Source organism: Ochotona princeps, chromosome 24 (genome assembly GCF_030435755.1).
Source record: "Ochotona princeps isolate mOchPri1 chromosome 24, mOchPri1.hap1, whole genome shotgun sequence".
Classification (NCBI taxonomy): Eukaryota; Metazoa; Chordata; class Mammalia; order Lagomorpha; family Ochotonidae; genus Ochotona; species Ochotona princeps.
Window position 1 is genome coordinate 25,431,799 of NC_080855.1, and position 24,612 is coordinate 25,456,410.

Here is a 24,612-nt window from a genome sequence, read left to right on the forward strand (position 1 = left end):
ACATGTTTGTAACCAGGAAACAGAGCAGAACTGCAGGTATCATAACCTATTCAAATACCATTGCGGGAGGGCGTTTTCCCAGCCCTCCTCATAGTGACAGCACCCCGCCCCTGCCCCCTCAGTCATGGGCAACACAGTCCGTAGTCCCCCAGTGTAAAGACCAGAGTGTGGTGTTGTTTTCATTCTTTGCTGTTGGCACTGTGTTGTGTTTTTTAGTGATACTTGACATTGGTACCTATTTAGGATCTAATGAGAAATTTCCATACCTGGGCCTGACACAAAGGCTCAGTGGTTAAATTCTCTGCCTTCAAACGCCAGGATCCCATATAGGCACCAGTTAGTGTCCTGGCTGCTCTATTTTCCATCCAGCTCCCTGGGAAAGCAGTGGAGAATGGTCCAAAGCCTTGGGACCCTTCACCCATGTGGAGACCCAGAAAACGCTCTAAACTCCAGCCATTGTGGCCACTTGGGGAATAAACCAGAGGGTGGGAGATCTTTTTCTCTGTCTCTCCTTCTCTCTATAAATCTGACTTTCCAATAAAAAGTTTAAAAAATCTTGAGAGAGATAGAGAGAGAGAAAAGAGCAGATCCAAATCCAGGAACTTCTTCTGGGCCTCCCATGCAGGTACAGGGTCCCAAGGTTTTGGGTCATCCTCTACTGTTTTCCCAGGCTACAAGCAGGGGTTTGGAAGGGAAATGGAGCAGCCAGGATACAAACCAGCACCCTTATGGGTTCCCAGTGCATGCAAGGCAAGGACTTTAGCCTCTAGACTACTGTGCCCGGCTCAAAATAAATAAATCTTTAAAAAAATGTTTTCCGAATGTGTATACAACAGGTAATGATCAAGCCAGGGCAGTGAACATTTTCAGCCCTCAAACGGGCAGTTTCCATGTGCTGGGACCCTCTGGACCACCTGCTGTAGCTATTTGAAGATACCTGGTAAACTGGTAGCATAAACGATGATTGCCTCGCCGGGCAATGGCACACCAGGACTAACAGCTCCTGCTTCACAGGGTTGGCTGCCCATTTCTCACTTGCTTCTGTCTCCACTACCCCTCATAATCCATAGTTCATGTGCTTCTTCCATGAGATCTGTTCCTCAGCTTCCAGAAGTGAATGAGACCCTGTGACCTTTGTCTCTCTGCTGATTTCACTTAGCACAGTACTCTGCAGTTTCACCTACACCGTCACTATTCATAGGATTTTATTCTTTCATGGCTAGATAATATTCCATGGTGTGTATATACATTTCCTATTCATTCATCCATCAGTGGACACTTTGGCTGATTCTTCACCTTGGCTGTTAGGATCAGGATCAGTGTTCCAGTAAATATGAAAGGGAAAGGGCAGATAGTTCTGACACATTTCCTTTGGGTATTTACCCAGAAATGATAGTTCTATTTTTAGGGTTTTTTAATTATTAATTTGTTTGAAAGGCAGAGTTACAGAGATAAATCTTCCATTTGTTGATTCACTCCCCCAAGTACTTGCAACAGTTGGGTCTGAGCCAGGCCAAGGCCAGGAACTAAGAACTCCATTCAGGCCTCCCACATGGGCAGCAGGCACCTAAGCACTTGAGCCATCGTCTCCTGCTTGGTCAGGTGCATTTGGAGGAAGTGGGATGAGAAGTGAAGCAGCCGGGTCTTGAACCAGCATGTAACTCCAGGGAGACACATTGTCTCTCTGTGGTTCTGGTTTGGATTTCCCTGATGATGAGTGGCAGAGAAGATTTTCTATGCATGTGTTGATTATTTGTATGTCTTCTTGTGGGCAACATCTCTTTTGGTCATTTACCCATTCCTAATTTATATATTTTTTGATACAATAAGAACTTCTCAAGTGACCATTACAGGTAACCAGAATGGCAGTGTGTGTTGACAGTGTGGGTGAGAGTTCTGGATTTTCAGACGGGGAGAGAGTAAATCCCAAAGTTGTGGAGAAGCTTATCAGATAACTATCAATTTTTTCTAGTGTTAAGTCCACGAGAATTCAAATGACGAGAGAAGATCGATTGAATGTTGTCTTTCGTTGTATTTCATTATGCTTAATAGTGCATCCCTTATTACTGGTTTTCCTGATGAGAAAAATAATTAGTTTTAAGCATACACAATAGCTGTTCCTTACAGCATCAGTGTCCTATTCAGAACAATAGTCCTCATTGCTCCGATTCCAATCCAGCTCCCTGCTAATGTGCTTGGGAAAGTTTACAGTGGATGGCTCAAGTCTTTGGGTCCCTGCACCATGTGGGAGAACCAATGTCATTATGGGAGCCAGGCTTTTGCCTGGTCCGTCCCCAGCCATCTGGAGAGAAAGCCCAGGATAAAAATACTTATTTGTTACTCTGCCTTTCAAATAAATGAATATTTTTGAAAGTCACATTAATGTTTCATGAATGTTTAAAATGTGATGCTCAGGCCCTGAACAGATGAAAGACACCACTGAGATGGCGTAGCCTGAACAAACTCTGAACTGACGCTCATCACCAGGTTCTGATCAAATGGTTTGAATCTTATCAGCTATTTTTAAATTCTCTCAGTGGATTATAATGAAATACCTACATGTCAACAAAAAGGATTGAAGTATCCATGCACAGCAGTAGGAATGAATCACAAAGGAACGGTGCCAACTGAAAGCAAAACCTACTGTAAGATTCCAGTAACACAAGATCTAAAACATGCAAGTTCCTTCATGGTGTCAGGAAGTAGACCGGCAGTGGCCGGGTATGGAGGAAGAAGGAATTAGGCAGCAATTAATGGGTGAGAAAACCAGAGAACCACATACAAAAGAATGAAACTGGCCCCTTTCCCATATCATGTGCATAAATTAGCTCAAGTGGACCACAGAGCTGAAGCTGTGAGAGTTGTTCACAGACTTCATGCAGAAGGTCAATGCAGGCAGGTGTCTGGTGTAGCTGGTTGACTTCATTGTTGGCTCTGGCCTAGCCCAGTCCTAGCTGTTGACGGCATTTGAGGAGTAAAACAAAAGATGATGCTCAGGTGTAAGATACCCCTCCTTGCCTTTCTGCTAAAAATAAAGACACAAATAAAGTATTTAAAGATAAGTTTATTTTAGTATAAGAAATTAGAACCCCCTAGTTGCTTCATAATACATGTTTTCTGTGAGCATTTAAATAAATTTTATTTGAAAGACAAAGTGACACAGAAAGAAGGGAGAGACAGAGAGAAATTTTCCATTTGCTGATTCACTCCACAAATATCCACAAGAGTTGGAGCTGGACCAGGCCAAAGCTAGAAGGCTGGAAGGGGATACTGTGATGTGGGATGCACTGACCCCTTTGTGGGTATTTTGAAATATCTGCATACAACACCCTAAGTACAACATAGGGCTTCATGGCGTTGGACTGAACAAGGATTGCGTGGAGACAACACCCAAAATATAAGCAGACAGATTCAACTACCTTTAAAACTTCTGTGCATCATGGGCCCGGCGCCGTGGCCTAGTGGCTGAAGTCCTCACCTTGAGCGCCCCGGAATCCCATATGGACGCCGGTTCTAATCCCGGCAGCTCCACTTCCCATCTAGCTCCCTGATTGTGGCCTGGGAAAGCAGTTGAGGACGGCCCAAAGCCTTGGGACCCTGCACCCGTGTGGGAGACTCGGAAAGAAGTTCCTGGCTCCTGGCTTCAGATCGGCGCAGCTCCGGCCGTTGCGGCCACTTGGGGAGTGAATCTGGAGCCCTGGAATCCTTCCCCTGTATGGGTTCATAGATGTACAACGGGCCACTGTGACCTAGCATCTCCTCCTTGTCCCTTGCCATGGTGGCTACCCAGCATCCAATTTCTTTCATCCCCTTTCCCACCACCCCTCCGTCTCTTTCCTCAACCACTGAATCAGGTTGAGAGGTGTCCTCCGTCCCCTTTGAACACTGCCGAGGGGCAGCCTGCCTGGGCTGTGACTCCATGGGCAGGGAACCGACCCAGCACTCTCAGGATTAGCACTTGTTACAAACACCCAAACTTTGTTTTCTATCCCTTGCATAAAGCCTCTTCCACACTCCCACACGGATGCAGTACACAAAACCCGAGGCTGACTCAGACCTTGCACATCCATGACCTCATCCAAGGATCAGGTGACACTCTCCCACACCAAGAGTGAGTTGTTGCCATTTGTGTGGCTCCCTTCCACATTGCTCAATGTTCAAGTTGCTCCTTGATACAGGAATTCTGCCCACAGTTTTTCTCCAAGCATGTTGGTCAAGCACTGTCTGTAGTCCATCCAACCAGCAGCAGCAGCAACTCAGACAGTATCTTCCTGGCCAGAAGAGCTACTAAGCCTGCAGAATCCTCACATTCAATTTCTCAGTGCTCTAGGAGGTTAGGGGATGGAATGCGCCTCCATAACCATAGGTCTCAGGAAGTATGGGAAAATACTCTCATTTCTGGGAAAAAAATTCACCTCCTTGGTAGACAGAAGCGAAGGGAAAGTGTCCTTCTTGCCTTTGGGCATGGTAAGTCACGCAGCCCAGAGTCCTGACTGCCTTGCCACCGTGGGTGGGGGCAGGCAGGCAAAAGCATGGATGGGGGACTGAAAGTTTGGAAATAGTCTGGATCTTAATGTTGTTGCTAAGCAACAGCCTGCAGCTGGACTTACCGTTGTAGGAAGATCCCCGGCACACTCTGCTTTCTCCTGTACTTGTAGCTCCAACACAACCTGTTAATATAGACTTTGGCTTCAAGGCTGTTGTGACAGGTGTCCTGAAAAACATGGACTCTACTTGGTTTTCCTGTAAGAGCAATTCAAACATTTTAAATTTTCAGTTGTTTATTCGAGAGAGACAGCAAGTTGTTGTACATTGGTTCACTCCTCCACGTGGCTGCCATGGCCAGGACTGGACCATGCTGAAAGCTGGGAGCCAAGAACTCAATCCAGATCTCCCATATGGAAAGCAGGAAGTCAACCACCTGAGTCATCCCTGCTGCCTCCCTGGTTGTACGTTAGCAGGAAGCTGCAATTGGGAGTGAACTTGAATCCAAGCCCTCCAATGTGGGATGTAGATATCTTCACTTAACCATTAGGCCTAACTCCTGCCCCACTATAAAAACACCTTTGATTTTTTTTTTTAAGATTTATTTTATTTTCATTACAAATGTCAGATATACTGAGAGGAGGAGAGATAGAGAGGAAGTGGAGCTGCCGGGATTAGAACCAGCGGCCACTAGGCCACGCTGCCAAGCCCAACACCTTTGATTTTATGTTTAGTGTGAGATTAATCAGCTTGTAGGGGAAAGGTACATGTTGCAATTGTTCTAAGCAGGCTTTATAGCTCTGCCTGAGAGCTCATCATGCTTGGTTTGAAAAGGGTAAAAACGCTTGCAGAGCTTCAGGTTACCCTGGCCAAGTTTCAGACTGGACAACAGACTAGCAACAAGTATCACAGCATTAACTATCACGGTCCAGTTTTCAGATGGCATAATACCCTTTACGTACACTTGAGTTGTGTTGCTCACAGTCATTCATCCCAGCATTCATGCATTTCTGTATCGTATTTACACAGGAATGAAAAAAAAAATCCAAAATGGTGTGGGTGTTTTGATGAAAGTTTTATTTGAAAGGCAGACTGGCAGAAGGAGGGCCAGGTTGAATCTAGGAACCAGGAGCTTCATCTGGGTCTTTGCTGCAAAAGTGGCAGGTCCTCAGGTACCTCACCATCTCTCTGAGCTGCTTGCCATGCACACCAGCAGGATGTTGCATGGGAAGCAAAGCAGCCAGGACTCAAGTCAGTGCTCACCTGGGATGGTGAGATGCTTAGCAAACTGTGCCACGACACCAGCCCCAAGCAATTGTGTTTTGTTCAGTTTTGTTTTTAATCACGACCTTCCTGCTTCTGAGCTGTGAACCCACCTTTGTGACTTGGGGATGTGTGACACCGCACAATGGCAACCCTGTGAGGTGCAAAGGTCATGAACATTAGAAACAGCACAGGAAGGGACATGATGGGACAGCAACTCTGCAGACTGCATGTTGGACAGGTGTCTGCTTGCCGCTTTTCAGAGCATGGCTACTACAGTTGGTACAATGTCTGCGCCAATCACCGCTGGAGAATGGTCGAGATGTGGATGGGTAAAATCATTGGTGGGTCTTTTTTTCCTCTTTCAAATGTCTCCACTTAGGGCATCATGGCAGCCCCAAACTGGGGAGTCTCCTCATCAGGGACCCTGCCTGGGAACCTTGTGTTATCATGGCTCCTCCTGGGCACTCAGGAACATTACAGCCTGACAACATTTGGGATGCCACGGTGGCACCTAAAGGGAAGGTTTGGGGACCAGGTAAAGGGTCCCTTTTCAGTCAATTCTCTCCCCTCCTGCTTCTCTAATTAACACGTCCACAGGGGGCCAGTGCCTTGGGGAGGGGGGAGGAGTCAGCACTGAGATCTTCCTAAGAGAGAAAATTACTTCCCAGGTGCCATCCTGGCTCTGTGCCAGGCCCACTGTGAGCATCATGGATGTGGTATAATAATAAACTCACTGGGGACAGCTGGAGCCTGAAGGATCCTCCTGGGGGTGCTGTAATCACCAACCAGCATGTCCCAGGATTTGGAAGCAACACCTGTCATTGGGTTCCAGGGACCTTCCTGTATCAGTACCTGGCACCAGCCCTCAGCACTCCTCCCCACACCCACACAGCCATGTTCACCACCTGCACTCCGTCCTTGCCTCAGGTCTCAGGGCTGATCAGGGCCCACCATCAGAGACCCCCATGACTCCCCACATTCCTGGGCTTACATCCGTACATGACCTTCGATTTTAGCCTTCTACATAATGACCAGATCTTTCAGGGACGTGTTTTCTTTTACCAATGCAAACATTTCCAAACTCAAGTTATTTTTTTAATCATCACGTTCTTCATGGCTTAGACTTGGAACCTTGAAAATTGCAAGTGGACTGGGTCCCTTTTGACCCTAAGGCTGTTTGAGCTGCAGCAGCAGCAGAGAGACCACAGCCCCACAGAGGAGGCTCCTCCCTCCCAGCCAGCTGGGCTATCCTGTGCTGGAGGCCAGCCACACAGACCTCAGCAAGCAGACCCTCCATCCTCAGCTAGGGGTAGGAGTTAAGGAGCTGAGATCCAGTGTGGATGAAATCACACAGGAGGCAGGGGCAGCCAGGAAGCACGAAATGTCTCATGCTGAGTGCCCTGAAGCCGCTTCCTGGACAGGGAAGTGGGCTTTGGTGCCAGACTGTCAGTGAGATGAACAAGGGTGAGTGGCCTGTTCATTATTTTGTATTTTTAATTTATTTAAAAGATAGACAGAGAGATGTCCCAACCCATGGTTCACTCCCCAAATGCCTGCATTAGCCAGGGCTGAACCAAACTGAAGCCAGGAGCCCAGAAGTCCCATACGGGTGGCAGGGACCCAAATGCTTGGACCATCACCTGCTGCCTCCAAGGGTGGGCCTTAGCAGGAATACCACACTGCTGACCACGGAGGAAGGAAGGCTGATGCCTAAGGCTACACATATTTCTGGATACAACTTTCAGATTAAGGCCCTGGGGACCAGCAGGGACCCTGCCTTGACGTGACAAATGTGCTTCCCAGGCAGGATGCTCCATAAACATGCTGCATTTTCCCACGGGGAGAAAGCAGGTGGGTCCATCTCCCCAACACTTGGAGGAAGGCTTCTCCTTCTGCCCTTGCCGGCCTGATTCAGGTGGGAGCCGGGGAAGCTGGGAAACCCCTTGACAGGGGAGGAGATCATGCTCACTGGGCCACTTGGGGGTCCGGTAGCGCATTTTCTGGAACAATCTGCCCATTTGCTTCCTCCATCATTTCTTTGTACTGACGTTTGAAGAAGCCCACCTGCAGGGAGGAAGAAGACGGACGTTCAGGGCATTCAGTGGAAGAGAGGAGGATTAGGGGTGGTGTGGGGAGGGCAGCTGTGTCCAGAGCCCTGCAGGGCCCACCATCCCATGCACCAAAGGCCTGTGCAGGTGTCACTCAGACCCAGCCAGGACGCACTGAGCTGGGTGGCCATAGCTTCCTGATGACAAATCAAGATCCAGAGAGGATCCGGCTAAGGAGTAGTGAGAGGTGATGTTACTGTAAAACCCAGGGTGACTGTCTGCTATGGGGGTGGGGAGAGGCTGCAGGGAGATGGAGAAGAAAGGAAGGGAAGTGAGACAGGGCCTGCGGATCACACAGGAAGGCACAGACCGGATGGCCCTGAGAAGCCTTTGTGGGTGGGAGGAGTTCCTCACCCAAAGCAACCAAGTGAGGATGTATTGGGTCCCCACAGCCAGCCAGCCCTTCACCACATTGCAGAGCACACAGAAGCCCATGCAGAGGCAGCATGGAGAGCCAGGCCAGCGCTCACCTTGTACAGCAGGGCTGAGATGAGAGCCAGCAGCAGGAGGCCACCCACACAGCTGCCCACCACCAGGGGCACGGGATTGTGTACCTGGTACTCCTCCAGCACCGTCTCCACCTGTTGGTTCAGGTCTTGTTCATCCCAAGCCCCTCCCGGCATCCCCCTCTTCCCTCCTTCCTTCCCTCACTCATTCCCAGCTCCAAGGGCAAGAGGCAGAAGCACCCTGGGCTCAGGGTCAGCTGTGCCACAAGCATCCTCCGCCCCTCCTCCTCCCTCCATGCTCGCTCCCCCACTTCCACCCCCACAAGAAGGGGCAGCCCCAGGTGCCCTCCCAACCTGGCCCTACCTGGGCTCTCAAGAACATCTCCTGGCCTGGAAGCTGAGAGTATACAGACCTGTCGAAGGCCAGCTCAGCCATGCTCACCACCAACACCTTCTTCTGTGGCATCTGCAAGGGTAGGGGGTGCTCAGGTTTCCTGTACCAGCCTGGCAGGAGGATGGTGCAGATGCTGCCTGGAGGAGGGGTGAGTGGGGTTACACACCTGGCTGAGCCAGGCAAAGCTGAGGGTGCCATTCAGCATGAAGTCTAGCTCCTCCTGGATGCCGAAGGAGGGGACGTGGCAGCGGAACCTCAGGCAGTGGGCTGCACTGCAGTCCTGCAGACAGGAGAAGCAACATTAGGCCAAGAACAAGATGAGCCAGAGGCCACACGGCCAGCAGAAGCAACCTGGGGGAAGCAGCTGCTTAGAAGGTGTCCATGAGAGTGGGACAGGGAGACAGAAAAGCACTCCCCAGTGTGTGTATGTGGTGGGGGCTGGGGGGGACAGTCCGAAGCTCCCTCACCAGCACAGGGCTCTTCTGAATGTCTGTCCCTATGCCAGGCGCCGGGGGAGCTACTTTCTCTGAAGAGCACCGAACAGCCTGGTTCTAGAAAACACAAGAGAGAACGAGGCACTCCGTCAGAACATGGGACCTCCATGGGGGACACAGGGACCACCAGGGCACGGGAAAACGTGGGGTGGAGCCATGCCTGGCCTCTGGGTACCTGAGGCTGGGACACCTTCACCTCCGTCCACACGGCAGCCCCATTCAGCTCCACAGGCACCCAGAAGTTGATGCTGAGTGGCAGGTCCCTCTGTCCCAGGTTGTTGACCTACACACAGGGCAGTGAGGATCGGCCCAGGCCTGGGCCATGCTGCTGCTTGACTTCCCAGGCCCCTCCTCCCCAGCACTCGCCCACATGCCTGGTATCTGTGCTGGGCCACCCTGCTGCCCGCCTTCTCCGAGGCCGAGAAGTTGAAGTACCTGGTGGACTGCTCATGGCTGCAAAGAGAGAAGGCTAGGGTAGATTCGGGGGTCCATGAGGAGGCTCGGACTCGGAGTGTGGCGGCCAGGCATGACCAGTGGGGCTGTGGGTGGGCTCAGACCAGGCCCACAGCTGAGTCCAGGTTAAATGAGGATTTAAGAAGCAGAAGCCGCCTGTAGGGGGCCTGTTCAGGAAGCTGCCTGCGGGGCGGGGGGGGGGGGGGCGCCCTGGGGCCGGTGGTGGGGGGCTGCTCAGGGAGCCACCTGCAAAGGGCAGCACCCACTGCTCACCCCTCACACTTTGGTTTTCCTAGCAGCCCTTCCTGGGCATGCAGGACATGGTTAGGATTTGGGGAAACTCAGCTTTGCTGAGCAGCAGCCACCTGGGCACAACCCCTTCCCATCTCCCTCAGACCCTCGCAGGAGCCCTTCTCTTGCCTTTCCTTGGCTTTTCCCAGCCTCAGGCTTGGAAGTGAGAGGAACCAACAACTGGCTCATCACCAACTTTATTAAGTACCCTGAGGCCAACTCAGCCCTTGCCATCACGAGGTGGCTGGTCCCACACTTGAGTGTCCTCTCGGTCAGAGTCACCCCTGCAGGTGTGGCTGGACTGCAGGGACACACACCCTGCCTGTGGGTCCCCAGCAGGAGGCATCAGAACCCCAAAGTAAACAAACTGGAAAATGGTACCAGGCTTGAGAGCTCCCAGATGTGCAGGTACAAACGAGAGGTGGGTGAACAGCATGTGGGCATGTCCCACAAGAACATGCTATGTCTGCTGCCGACTACATGAACTCGGGACATTGCAAAACTTGGTTGTCAGTACACAGAAGTATGCCAGCACAGAGACCAGGACACAACAGCACTGGGAAGGCATCACCCAGACACTTGAGCTGACCTCTGCACTTCCAATGGCTCTTCTAACTGTCCCTGACCCCCAGTTCTGCAGAGGCAGGACATCTGGGTAAGGCTGGAGGGTAGAGGACAAAGACTGTTCCTCACATAGAACACCTGTCCTGTCCAAACACCAGGGGCCCCTTTGAGAGTCTCTGCTGGCCAAGGTTGTGGACCCTTCAGCACTGAGTGAAAGTGCCCCTCAAAGAAGGGCCCAGCACTACATATCCCCACGCCACTCTTCATCACACACACACACACACACACACACACACACACACACACACACACACCATAGTTGCCCTTGCTGAGAATCCTGGCTTGATTAGGTTCATGTTGCTCCCCATGAAGGCTGCAAGAACCGCCAAGTCGGGGGCTTGCCTCATCTCTCCTGGGGTACCCAAGAGATCCTGGAGCTTTTGAGGCCTGTCACCTCTCAGGCAGGATATGATGGTGCTGATGGTGGTGGTGATGATGATGATGGTGGTAGTGATAAATGATGATGGTTATGATGGTGACAGTAATGATATCACAGTCATAACGGACCCACAGTCAGTAAGCAATGTGAGCAGCAGCCCCCACGCCTGCAGAAGGGCAGCTGCTGCAACACGGATGTGGTTTGTCTCCCTAAACACTTGAGGCAAGGTGGTAAGTTCAATGTGCAAAGATGGCAATGTGCAGAGACAGATCCTCTGGACAGGGATGAGGTGTGGCTAGTGTCCTTGGGGGAGAATTCCTGTGATGGGATCAGGGTGGCCCTATAAGAGGAACAGAAGGCACACACACACACACACACACAGAGGCAGACACATGTGTCCCCATGGGCTGCCATAGGATGCATGGTGCCCCCTCACACTCCACCAGTGAGGCCAGGTGAAATCCTTAGATCTTGCCAGCCTACCTCAGGGATTCCATGGGAGGAGCAAGAAACAGACTCCAACAGGGCCATTTCACCATCCATACATTCAGGTGCTGTGGGTGAGAGCCAGGGGAACAGTGAAGAGCCCCTGGGAGGACCCACCTGCTGACAAGCATGTAGACAGCATACATCACCGGCAGCTCCAGCTGGAAAAAGCTCTTGCTGGTCCTGGGTGTGTTATTCTCACTGGACAAAGAGGAGAGGCCCAGTTGCCAAGCGCCCCAGAGGAGGACGGGGGGGAAGGGGAGCTGGGGGTCAAGGGAACCTGCCCCCCAGGCCTGGCCCAGCACACCTGCTCACATTGGCTGTCAGAAGCAGCCGGTTTCCCAGCTTGGCCCTAGGGGAGACGTCGAAGGTAGCCAAGAAGGTGATCTGAGGACGAGGCAGAAACAGGTCACAGGGGAGCAAGCCAAAGGCAGGGTGGAGGAACAGGAGTGCCTGGGAGCCAAGCCAACCTGGGTGCCCCCGCGGAAGATAAGGTGCTTGAGGCTGCAGCTGGTGCTGGTGGCATCCTGGCTCCCCAAGGGAATGATGCTGTCACATGTCATGCTCGGGGAATGTAGCTGACTCTGGGCCTGGCAAAGGTAGGTGAGAAGTTGTGAATATTCCAGTTCAATGAGGAAGTGATGCTGCTCCTGGCACCTACTTTAAGGTTATGCATTTTGTTTGTTTTGTTCAAAAATTTACCTATTTTCCTTTGAAAGACAGAGTTACAGAGGGAGGAGAGACACAGTGAGAAGCCCTCCACCCACTAGTTCACTCTCCAAATGACCACAACAGCCAGAGCTGAGCTGGCTGAAACCAGGATCCCAGAATGTTCTCTGGACATCCCGCACGAACTCATGGGCCAAAAGACCTGGGCCATCCTTCACTGCCCACCCTCACCCCTGGTACATCAGCAGGGAGCCAGTTCAGAAGTGGAGAAGCCAGGATTCAAACCAACACTCACATGGGATGCTGGCACTACAGAGGAAGGCTTAACCTTCATGATGCCAGCCCCCAAGGCTGCTTTTTAAAAAGATCCTTAGGCACTATCTTAGCAAACTTCCTACAAATGTAAAATCTCAAATTATTAATTTTCTTTTTGTATTTATTGCTGGAGATTTCTTTTAATTACAGAAATACTAGCCATTTAAAAAGCAGAGACAAAAAAACCAACTACCCATCACTTAGCTATGTGCCAACATTCTTCTGTGGTTAGATGCAGCCACCCTCCACTTATTTTCCTGAATAACTTATGGCACATTCCAGATCTACTGTGGCTATTTCATCCAACAACCCAACTCCTCAACATACCAGCAAGCCATGTTCAGTTTTCCTAGATTGTCTTGTTACAACTCCTCTGTACAGTCAATATTCATCAAGGCCTGCCATGGATTGTATAATGGCCTGGGTGTGCCTGCCAAGATTTGTGTTTAAGGTCTTGGTCTCTGGGGTGGTTCCACTGGGAGGTGGCAGCAGCCTTGGGGAGGATGTGGGTGTGGGAACGTGGTGGGAGGTCCTGAAGTCATGGAATTGCTGAGGGTGGTTATTTGGTACAGAGGTTGAAACGTCACCCGGGACACCCGTATCCCATTGTTGGGTCCTTGTCACCAACAGGGACCTGGATTGAATTCCCAGGCTCTGGCTTTGGCCTGGTCCAGTCCCAGCTATTGCAAATATTTCAGCCAGTGAAAGCTCTCTCTCTCCTTCTCTCTCTCTCTCTCTCTCTTTCTCTCTTTTTCCCTCTCCTCCCTCCGTCTTTCTTAAGATGGAACTATGGGATCCCAAGCTGTCTCCACCTTCCTGTCTGTGGATGGAAGCTCTTCCTTAAACACACACTCCCCTCTGCTGTGAAGTAATCGGAACCAGCAAGGCCCTTGCCAGAACTGCCCGATGCCAGTCAGTGGACTTGAAACATGAACTTGAACCTCCAATAATGTGGGATAAGTCAACCTTTCCTTATCAACTTAGCAATCTCGGGTATCTCACTGTAGTCACACAAAGCTGGCCACAGGACAGGCTCACCCATCTCACAGTGACAGGGCAGCCATCGCTGGCACTCTGGAGGTGGCCTTTCTTCACACAGCCATCAACGTAGGAGAATTTTCTCGCTGGGAATACTGGGCCCAGTAACCCTCACTGAGATCCTCGTGTGAATAAACCAGGGTTAATTGGTCTAGACGCCAAGACATCATTCATGTCATTGGGTCTGATGAGGACATCCCCACTGTCCGGGACTGAAGAGGGAGGCAAAATGACCCAAAGCCTGGGGCTCATCCTAAAATACTTCAGCAAAGAGGGAAGGAAACAGGGTGGAGTAAACACAGCAAATACTGTTATTCAGTAGGTTTTTGCAAAGTGTGTTAAACTTCTTTCTACTTCTGCCAATATTTAAAGTTTTTCACAGAAACATTTCAATTTTAAAAGTCTATTGTTGGGGCCAGTGTTGTGGTGCAGCAAGTGAAGCCACTGCCTGCAGTGCCAGGATCCCACCTGGGTGTCAGTTCAGGTCTCCATTGCCTTCACTTCTGATCCAGCCCCTGACACCCGGATGGGAGACCCGGATGAAGCTCCTGGCCTCAGCCTGACCCCAGCCCCAGCTACTGCAGCCTTTCAAGTAAATAGACGAATCTCTCTCTGATTACTGTGATCCTAGGTCTGTCTTTTAAGATTAATGTTGGCAAGCATCAGACCCTTCCCTGCCTTCAGGAAGCAATGCGCTTTGGATCACAGCTGTGCTCGTTCAGTGCTGTACATGGCTGCTTCCCTGCACAACAGCAGAGCCACACAGCTATGGCAGACACTGGCAAAGCACAGTGTGTTTGGTTGGCAGTGCAGCTTTGTATGGAAAACCTGGGCCAAGCCCTGAAGCAGGGCAACCAACAAGTTCAACCCCTTCTTCAATAGACAGAGCAGCATTTGAAAACACGCGAAGGATGCAGCTGGTGCCATGGTGCTGTTAGGGCTCCACCCTGGATGCTGGCAACCCATATCAGAGCACCCAGCCCTGCTCTGCTTCCAATCCAGCTCCCTGAGAAAGCAACACAAGATGGCTCGAGTGCTTCGGCCCCTCCACCCACATGAGAAGCCAAGGAGAAGCTCCAGGCTCCTGACTTCAGCCTGGCCCAGCCCCAGCCATTGTGGTCATGTGAGCAGTGAACCAGTATATGGAAGACCTCTCTTTCCCTCTCTCTCTCTGTCACTCTGCCTTCCAAATAAGTGAAGTAATTTTTTTTAAAAGACATACATGAAGGTTACGTTTTTCCTTACAGGAAGAATGTCCGTATGACATGAAGCACCAAGAACGCTGAGGCAGTACCACCTCCCAGGCACCCAGCCCTGAGGGTCAGTGTCCATGAACGCAATGTCCAGTGCAGACCTCTGCATGATCCACACCCACCCGAGCAGCGTCTTGGCCTTGGGGAAGCTGCAAGGCAGACACCACCCGGCCTGAGCTTGGAACCCCAGCACAGATCTGTGGGCATGCCCAGTCCATCATCCCCTGCAGTCCCCAGAGCAAATACCTGGATCCTTGCCACGCGCCGATAGGACACCCCAGCCGGATAGGAGAAGGTGACCGTGGTTCCATAGGAGTCCTCACCATCATTCCGTACAGTCACGTCCAGGTCCAGCTCCAGGTGGTTCCCCACGATCAGAGTCTTCAAGCTGGGGATCAGGGAGAGGAGAGGGCTCTGTGACTGCAGAGAGAAAGTCTGGGGACAACGCATGGGTGGGATGGGAGCTGGCAGAGCTGGGAGGGAGTGCCAGGACACTAGGACGGGGTTAAGGAGCACCTCTCACCCTGAGACGCTGAAGGAGATGGCGAGGTCATCCTGGCAGATGTGGTCAGCTCCACAGTTCTTCTCAAAGGGAAGCTGAGAGAAAGGCCATAGGGCAGAGCAGGGAGAGGGGTTCCCATGCCGTCCAGAGTTCCCCGCCCCCCACCCCACACAGAAACCCTCACCCCACAGCAGGACTCACAGACGCCGTGAAATATCTCTGAGCATCCACGGCCAGTATGGGCCGGAGGTGTCCAAAGGAACGGAGGGGGTTGCCCACCAGAGAGAAGTTGAGACGCAAGATGATGGGGGTCACAACATCCTCCACGCAGGCCTGGAAGACCATGAGTGGGGAAGTGAAGTCATTGGCTGCTTCGGCCTCTGCCTCGGTAACGTGGGCAGCACCTGTCCTCCACGGGCACTCAACAGTGTCCTGCCAAGCACAGCCTGGGCCCTCACTGGCCCCACCCAACCCTCTCGCTTCACTCAGCATCTTCTCCAAGTTTGCTCCCCCAAGAGGCCCCCTCGAGGATCCCCTCTGCTGTCTGGCCCAGTTCTATCTCCCTCCCCTGTCTCTACCACCACCTGATGTCTATCATCTAAAACCTGGGTTTGGTCTCCCTCCCTCACATGCCCATTTGTCTCCTGTCCTGTCTCTAGCCCAGGAGAGCTGCTGGATATATCTATGCCCAAAGAATGACTAAAAGAACGGGGCTCAGGGCTCCCATGCACATGCCTCCGAGCAGCCACATCCTCCTGCCTGCCAGTAGCTGTGAATCTCTTACCCTGGAAGACGATTTCATTCATTCAGCCATTCACTCACTCATCCACTGATGGGTGGATGATGCTTGCAGGGGGCTGGACTGAGGCTGAGCCTCAGGGAGGAGCAGACACGCCCCTTCGTTCCAGCCCCACCTCCCGAAGCCCCTCACCTGGAGGAGCAGTGGCACCGTTTCACAATGCTGCTTCAGCCCCAGGACTTGCTGTCGCCTCAGAGTCCACAGGCTTGTCTCCTTGAAGACGGCGCGGGGACTCAGTCGGCCAGGGTCCAGGGCAAGGTCAAAGTTCACAGCACTTTGGAGATCACCTGCAGGGACAAGCAGTGTGTGGAGGATCCAGGAATTGCCAAGAGGCAAAGCAGGAGACAGGAGTCCATGGCTGGGAGTGATATGGGGGCTGCAGAGGTCAGGGGAAGGGAAGACTTACCCAGCTGGGTCTTGGAATGTTCGTAAACATGAAGGCAGACGGTGGCATCCCCCAGGGCCTGCTTAGAGGCTGCCTGCTCCTGACACTCAAACACAGACCTTGCCACCTCGGTAGGTGTGAAGCCCATGTCCACCTTTACCCTGAGGATAGGTCTGGTCCTGAGGGGCAGAAGCCAGAGTTGACCATGGGTCCCTGTCCGCAGGGAGCACCGCCTGCTCTGGGCTGGGGCAGAATCCTCATCTGGACCTGGGACCCCACTGGGAATGTTCAAGGAAGCCTGGACTCACCTGAGCAGCAGCGCTTGTCCCAGGGCCCCCACGGCCAGGTCCACAAGGCCATCCCCAGTGAGGTCCTGTCCCCCGCTCAGAGACTGCCCGAAATACTGGAGCCCAGAGGACAGCTGGGAGCCTGTGATCCTCTGGGCAGAGAGGCAGGGGAGTCAGGGCAGGGCAGGGCAGACTGCTATGCATCAGGGGTAGTTTATCCTCCATGGGTCCAGGGTTGGAGGATTGTGGAGGTTGTGGGCCCTGCCAACACCAGCATCCCACATGGGCACTCCAGTATCCTGGCTGCTCCGCTTCCCATCCAGCTCCCTGCTTATGGCCCGGGAAAAGTAGCAGAAGATGGTCCAAAGCCTTGGGACCCTGCACCCACATGGGAGACCCAGAAGAAGCTCCTGGCTCCTGGCTTCATCCATCGCGGCCATTTGGGGGGTGAATTGGTGGATAAAAGAAGTTTACAAGAAAAATTTAAAAAGAGGGCGATAATGGGATACAGATGATAGCTCAACCTGCAAGTACCAGCATTCCATGTGGCGCCAGGTCATGTCCCAGCTGCTCCACGTCCCATCCAGCTCCCTATTTATGGAAAGCAGTGGTGGATGGCCTAAGGCCTTGGGACTCTGCACCCATGTGGGAGACCCAGAAGAAGCTTTGCAACCATTTGGGCAGTGAACCAGGGAATGGAAGATATTCCTCTCTACAAATCTGTCTTTCCAATAAAAACAAATATATATTCAAAAACAGAGAGAGAGAGAGAGAATGAGAGATGGAGCCTGGTGGGAGATGGCGAACCATCAGGGGCATGGCAACTCCACTTAACTTTCTGAGAATTGTTGTTCTCTGGCTTCCTGTCCTGCCAGGCCATCTCCACCTCTCACACACCCTCCGGCAAGATGTCATCTGCAGTGATGTCACACAGCCAGGGAGCCCTCACTGGGGCCAGGCCTGTGTTGCTAGGTCTTCCCACACTGAGAGCCAAATGACAACTCTCTTTTCTTTCTATAATACTCGACCTCAGCTATCTTGTTGTAGCAACTGAGCATGGACTAATAAGGAAAGGAAACGGTGGGAAATCAGAAAGAGGAACAAGCAGGTGGGGAGAAGACAGAAAGAGGGGTAGGCACTGGCAAAGGCCCCCAAGAATGGCCTCAATGGCAGAGGCGGGAGAGGGGGGTGACTGGGAGGCAAAACCTGGTGTTCCCCAGGTGCAGTCAGGCACATGGCAGAAAGCAAGGGAGTGGCCAGCTGGCTGTGGGGAGGGCTGGGCGAAGCAGGGAGGAGGTTGTGCGGTGACAGATGGTGACAGGCCTCACCTGGCTATAGGTGGGGCTGATGTCCAGCTCTGGGGTTCCATGGAACAGGTAGACTGCACCCCGATTCTCTTGCTCTCCTGGGGCCCCGATGGCCACGTCTGTCAGCTCATCTCCATTCACGTCCCCCAGCACCGTTAGAGCTGCCCCAAAGCGGCTCCAGGGTTGGCCCTGTTCCCCACGGAGAATGGCCGGGCAGTGCCACAGAGCCCGCTGCTGAATGAAACCAATGTCAAGACTGCAGCCAGGCAACCACTTTGCCTCAAACCAGGCCAGGTCCTTTCAGCCACTCACCCCCTTTGGCAAAGGACACACAGACACGCGGCCACCTCGCGTCTGCTCGTAGTAGTGGGGGGCCCCAATGAGGACCAGGTCAGTGTTGCCATCTCTGTCCACGTCCACTGAGCACAGGGAGGCCCCGAAGTAGGAGCCAACCTGGAGGGCAGAGGCTGTGGTTGTCTGCCTGTCCCCACCGCGACATCCCCTCCTCTGCCCAGGTACCAACACCCATCCCTTGCAGCCCAGGTTCCCTCACCTTCTCCCCCCGGTGCCTCCCTCCCACCCTTTTGCCCGTTCAAGCTCCCTGCACACCCACCTGGGTTCCCACAACCTCGGCCCTCGGCTCCCACTGCACGGAAGTCTGGGTGAAGAGAACGACCTTCCCGGTGTGCTGATAGCGAGGCGCCCCCAGAACCAAGTTCTGCACCCCCTTCCAAAGGGCCAGCTCACTGGAGTAACCTGAGGGGGCAGAGCTCAGTATCAGGCTGCCCTCCCGACTCTCTGGCTCCTGGCCCTTCCCTCCCATCCCACCCTGGCCTTTCCTCACCCAGGTATGAGTCCCTCATGTCCACGTTGTCCTTAGACATGTTGATGAAGGTGGGATTCCAGCCCGTGGGATACAGGAAGGCGCCCCCAGACCAGGTGAAGCTGCCCACAGCTCCCAGCACTGGGCCACCCTGTGGAAGGAGGAGAAGGGGAGGGTTCGGAGGCTGAACGGGAGTCCCTGTCCAACCCACCTTTCTGACGCTTCCCCTCCCTCCTGTCCTACCCTAGTGGCCCCACTCACAGGCATAAACAGTGCACTGAAGCCCTCCTGGGCCATCTCCTGCTCAAAGGAGCTGCTCCTGGTGGTCTCCGTCCCTGGGGAGAGGCACAAGGCTTGTGTTTGCTGGGAGAGAGATAGGCTCGGCTGCCCCTCCCGTTGGAGACCAGCCCCTGGCTGGTGCCTGTGACAGTGTTGTCTGGGCCTAATAGGAAAAGCAGTGAAGGAGTTCTCAAAAAAAAAAAAAAAAAAATTTTTTTTTTTTTCCATTTGGAAGGCATAGCAATGGAGAGAGAGAGAGATCATCCACAAACTGGTTCTCTCCCCCTAATTCCCGTGACAGTGGGGCTGAGCCAAGTCATAGGCAGGAGCTCGGGGGGACAGGGACCCCTTGGGCCACTACTCACCACCTCCTAGGGTGTGCACAAGTGGGAAGCAAGGCCGATCCCAGGTGTTCTGATGTGGGATGTTCACACCCCCAGGATTGACTTAATCCTCTGGGCCACTGTGTCTGTCCCCATGGCTACCTATTTCTGAGTGGCATCTCCACCCTGAACTCACCCTCAATGGCAAAGATCTTCTCCTTCAGCTGGTTTTGAATTTCCCTCAATGCATCAAAGTCGTCCACTCTAAATACGTGTTCTCTGGAGGGCTCCGAGGCGATGTCATCTAATTCCTTCCGGGAATAGCTGCTTTGGAAAGCAGATCCCACCTGTCCCCAGGAAACCAATCAAGTGGCTATGCCTCAGGTGTACTGGACACTCCTGTCTCCAAATAGTGCTGCAGGGTACAGACATCTCCCAGAAAAACAAAAAGGATCCTGGTCACTCAGGCCAGGGGACAGCTTTCCTCCTTGGGACAGCAGGAGTGAGAGGACTGAGGTTCCATCACAGAAAGGGGAGTTGCTCGAAGAGACAGCCCCAGGCAGAAGAAGCAGTTGCACACCCCCAAGCCCTACCCCAATTGCATAGCGAATGATGCCGGCTGCCTCAGCCAGGGGGATGACTGCTGGGTAATCCAAGGGGTCTCTATACTTCTGGCCATCGGTGATGACGATGAGGATCTTGGTGGCATCGTTGCGGGCCCCGTTGGAGGCAGTGAACACATGCTGTCTGTTGGGGAAGGACAGGATCCAGACTTGTGAGCACTGACCCCAACAGCAGTGTGGAATGAGGAGGTGCTCCTTCCTCCTGGAGACCCCAGTGCCCCTCTGGGAAATCCCCAGCTTGGCAAGATGGGCAGGGACTGGATTTCAATGCTGGCCTGGCCCTTTCTTCGAAGGCAGATGAAGCCCAAAGAAAGACCTCGTTATGACCACCCTGGGAATAGCCAGGACTCACACGACCCATTGGATGGCTGTGGCTGTGAAAGTAAGTTGCCTTAGCTGGGACACAGAATTCAACAGGCTTAGCGGGTCCGAGCTGGAGATGAAGTTGTTGAAGCTGAAGTGCATCTGGACTTGCTGGGAGAATTGTACCAGGGAGAACTAGGAGAACCACAGAGGCTGGGTCTGAAGCTGCTCTGCCAGGGCCCCAGCCCTCTCCCCAGTCAGATCCCTTAAGCCTTGGCTGGCCCCAAGCCCAGGCTCCCCACCGAGCCCGTACTTGGGTGCTGGGTCTGGAGAACTGGGTCATCACGGCCCTTACGAAGTTCAGCATGATGACAAAGTTATCGGGGGCGATGCTGCCCGAGCCGTCAATCAGGAATGCAATGTCTTGCTCCTGCCTGGGGCACTCTGCGGAAGGGGTGACACCGGCCTCTAAGGGACACTTCCAGAACATAAGACCTCAGCTTTGCGGACATCAGGGTTGGACCATGACCTGGTCCTGCTCCTGCTCAGGAGAAGGGCCCATCAGTGCCCAAAAGACCCAGAAAGAGGCCATGCCTGGGATGAGCCATAGGCCCCGGCATGGTTGCATTAACCCAGGGAAGCCAGGCCCTGTGCCTCAGCCTGTAAATGCACTCACAGGCACACACAGAGCCATATATACACATGTGCATGCACTCAACCATATATGCAGCTGGGTGAACACACAAATACGCATGTACACACGCACACATATTCACATTCACATTCACATGGGTATATACAGCCACGTACACACATGCACACACCCACATAGCCACAAACAACATGGGCACACAAAACCATATACATACATGTTCACACACATACACATACACAGATATATACATGCACGCGGTCATATATACACATGGGTGCACACATACACACACTCATATGTACACGGGCACACACAACTGTATACACATATGGGTGCCCATGCACATATACACACATGCTACTAGCTTCACCCTGACAAACTAACTGGTGAGCCCCCAGGATGCACCGGATGCTGGGGACAGCAGCTAAGGACATTAGTTGAGTCCTAACCTCCAGCTGGGCACTGTGCTAAACGCTGGCCATGGATCAGTTCACAATACTTTCAGTTCAGGGTTTGTTATCACCCGCATCTGACAGAAAAAGAAACTGAACCCCCAGAGAGAAAGGTCCCTGGTGAGGTCACAGAGCAGAAACGTGGCGGGGCTGAGTGTGACAGTGGGCGGTGGCTCACTGTGCCACCGCATGACTGTCCCAGAGTCTCTCTTCCCTCTTCCATCTGACAAGAATGCCTCCAGTCCCCCTTGTAGCCCAGAGTGGGTGTGCACGGATCCCCCAAGGATCTGGTGACCCCAACACTTACCTTGCATGGCAGCCGGGAGCCTCTGGGACAACTGGAAGGAGTGGCTCAGCAGGAAACACAGCCCAGTCAAGTATATGTTCTCCTTGCATGCATGCTGCACCGTGGGACCACAGGCCTGGGGACAAAGGGGGCTTGTAGAGGGGCTGTCCCTGTTCCCTGCCACCCTCCCAAACCAGCACCCACACCCTCCACAAGGCCCCATGCCACAGGCCTGGGTCCCCACTTCTTGTCTTAGGATCCTCCTGTGAACTCACCAGCAGCCGGGAGGGCTTCGTGGCAGCTGCCAGGGACAGGCCCAGGGACATGTTCACAGCCTCAGGGGGGACTGGGTGGCGAAGGAGGGAGAAGGACAGACATGCGCGTGGTCACCGCCAGGGTCACTGTCACTCGTGGTCACCGTCAGGGGGTGACAGCAGAGACCAGGCTTGGGTCCCCTTGGTCTCAGGGACACAGAGGTCTGACAGGTCAAGGGGCACCTGGGGGGTGGGAGAGGAGCAGCAGGCACTGGCGAGCACAGCAGGGGCATCTACAGATAGAAGCGAGGCTGAGGAGCTAACCCCCAGACCCCCACTGCTCCCCCAGAACGCAGACATGACGGGTCAGCCCAGGTGTGTTCCCTGGGGCTGTTGAGGGCTTGGGGGGGGGGGCAGTCCCAGCCCTGGGCCCCGGGCAGGTACAAAGCTCACCCTGCAGGTAGATGGGCTCACATGTGTCCGTGCCGTATTTGCATTGGTAGAGGCTACCTGTCTGGTTGGGTGCCGTTATTTCCTGGGGGGCTCCAACCACCACCCTGGTGGGAGAGAGGGACAGAAAATACTGCAGTTACAACAAGGACACGAGAGCCCAACCACTGCTCCAGGGAGTTTGGCCTTAGTCTTCCCATCTGTGAACTGGAGTTGCATGACAATTTAAACTTCCATTATTGGGCAGACTTTCTGTTTCATCCTGTGATGTATGCCCAGCTCCCGAGATGCACAGTAGGCAAATGTCTGTTGAATGACTGTTCAGCTGGTCCTACATCTTAAGACCCACTCAGGGCCCCACAGAGTGTGCCTGGCACTATGGCTGGTACACGGTAAGTACTCAATAAAAGTCAGCTGTGCTAGGATGGTGCCCACTATCCATCCCAGGGGATGGACACACCTGATAGAGCAAAGTTCGCAAAATAATAGTAGAGTGAGGGGGAAGAGGAGCTGGCCTTAGCTAGTCATCCCCGGGGCCTCACCACGAGCCGTCGTACTGGGCCACGCTGTGTCCAAAGCCAGCACTGGGCATGCGGAAAGTGCTTGGCTGCTCCGTGTCCAAATTGAAGCAGAGAACAGAAGCCACGGCTGGGAGGAGGATGCAAGAAGAGAGCTTGGAGCAGCTTCTCCTGTCTACTCCTACCCCACCACCGCACACTCAGGTCCATCCGCCCCTCCTTGATATGGCATACGGATGGCCCTCCACCACTTGCCCCAGAAAGCTTCAATTCTACATTTCTACAAAGCTCAAAAGAGGGCGCTGTCTCACTTACCCCTACAAGGGCTCCTACAAGGGAAAGGGGAGCCCTCTGGGGAGCCCCTGAGGTGCCAGGGACAGCACCCAAGCTGGACTCATTCTGCCAACTTTGGAAATCTCCAGGTGATGGAGACCCCTGACATCTCCCCCAGCATCCCTGGAAGTCTTCCCACACTGATTCTTCAATATCCTCTCCCTTCACAAACTCCAGAACCCTCCCCAGCAGGTCCTTGATCCCACCTGCTAAGACCCCCCCGGGAGGAAACCCTAGGTCGCTTGGATCCCTGAGAGCCCTCTTCCTGGGGACCCAGTTCACCTGCAGACAGCAGCAAGGCTGTGCTGGTCCTGCTCATGGCTGGAAGGTGCAGGCTGAGGCTCTTGGCTTCTGGGCAGCAGCATGAACAACTGGACCAAGGTACAGAGGAAGCAAGAGAGTAGTCAAGAGTGGTCAGGTGGCCCAAGGCGGGGAGGGAAGTGGGCAGAATGACTCAGAGGAGGAGGGCGGGGACCGTGACCGAAATGGGCAGAAGTGGGGGCCGGGGCAGCCCACACGAGATCAGGCCCAGTCTCCACTCCGAGCAGCCCCTGCTGGCCTTGCCTTGGCTGGACAGAATGTCACTCACCTTTTCCCAGTTCCCTCCTTGTAACAGCAGAAGGTTCCCCTTGACCTGGAGGTCCTAGACAGCCTGCAGAGGAGAGACAAGCAGACAGCAATGCCTGTGGACCTCCATGGAAATGCTGGTAGAAACCCCTACTGCAGACCTGGAAATCTCCATGCCCCAGGATCTGGCATCTGGCCAAAGGAGGAGTACAGAGTATGTGTGCCGGTTCATTCACTTTCTGTTCTTCAGCTCACGTAGGTGGGGCTGAACATGACAGCATCTGCCCTGTGCTGTGGGGAGCAGGCACAGACCACCAGCCCCAGCTATGGGGTCAGAGCAGGTGGCAAGAGCTAAACTAAGAGTGGCAGGCTGAGAGGGAAGTCAGAGGTCAGAGGTGTCTTCTGCTAGTGTGGTCGCTTTCCAGGGAGGCTTCCAGGAGGAGGTTTCCCTCGGGCTGGTCCTTAAAGGAAGGGAAGGTGGAGACTCCAGGGAATCAGGTTTTAGAAGAATATAGCGGCCGGTAACGACTGTGCCATCAGCCCCAAGAGCTGCAACAGAGCGGGGAGGTGGGAAGGGATGTAGACAGGGCTGTGGCAAGGAGGGGGAAGGGGAAGCAGGCTCTGGAAACCCCCTGAGGCCCTGCTTCTATCCAGGGAATGGGGGAGGACTGAGCGGTCCCTGTGTCCTTGGAGAAGGCTACAGGCCAAGCCGCTGCAGACACAGCCACCAGCGGGGAGAGGCTGGGGGCCTGCGGTGGACCTGCA

The 24,612-nt window shown here is 53.4% G+C and overlaps 1 protein-coding gene across 1 annotated transcript; it reads right to left on the reverse strand.

Moving 5' to 3' along the window:
• Positions 1–7,233: 7,233 nt before the first annotated feature.
• Positions 7,234–23,666, reverse strand: LOC101523366 (integrin alpha-X). The gene is made up of 30 exons (XM_004586915.2): positions 23,563–23,666; positions 22,972–23,077; positions 22,433–22,536; positions 22,001–22,071; positions 21,747–21,861; positions 20,646–20,776; positions 20,382–20,527; positions 20,000–20,153; positions 19,603–19,753; positions 19,066–19,139; positions 18,826–18,955; positions 18,595–18,737; positions 18,294–18,434; positions 18,003–18,212; positions 16,696–16,826; positions 16,409–16,566; positions 16,135–16,289; positions 15,405–15,536; positions 15,225–15,298; positions 14,948–15,089; positions 11,897–12,016; positions 11,734–11,813; positions 11,544–11,627; positions 9,568–9,646; positions 9,369–9,476; positions 9,167–9,250; positions 8,866–8,979; positions 8,670–8,771; positions 8,330–8,440; positions 7,234–7,815 (listed from the first exon to the last, which is right to left on the reverse strand). The coding sequence occupies exons 1-30, from the start codon at positions 23,597–23,599 to the stop codon at positions 7,717–7,719; spliced, it is 3,486 nt and encodes a 1,161-aa protein (XP_004586972.2). The 5' UTR covers positions 23,600–23,666; the 3' UTR covers positions 7,234–7,716.
• Positions 23,667–24,612: the final 946 nt, after the last annotated feature.

What these genes read in the sequence shown, in the direction of transcription:
- LOC101523366 (XM_004586915.2), bottom strand. Translation starts at nt 23,599, where the DNA reads ATGAGCAGGACCAGCACAGCCTTGCTGCTGTCTGCAG. An exon ending in GCTCCCGGCTGCCATGCAAG is followed by an intron (nt 20,777 to 21,746) that starts GTAAGTGTTGGG and finishes CCCCTTCCGCAG; the next exon opens with AGTGCCCCAGGCAGGAGCAA. An exon ending in TCTCAGCCCTGCTGTACAAG is followed by an intron (nt 7,816 to 8,329) that starts GTGAGCGCTGGC and finishes TCCTCCCTGCAG; the next exon opens with GTGGGCTTCTTCAAACGTCA.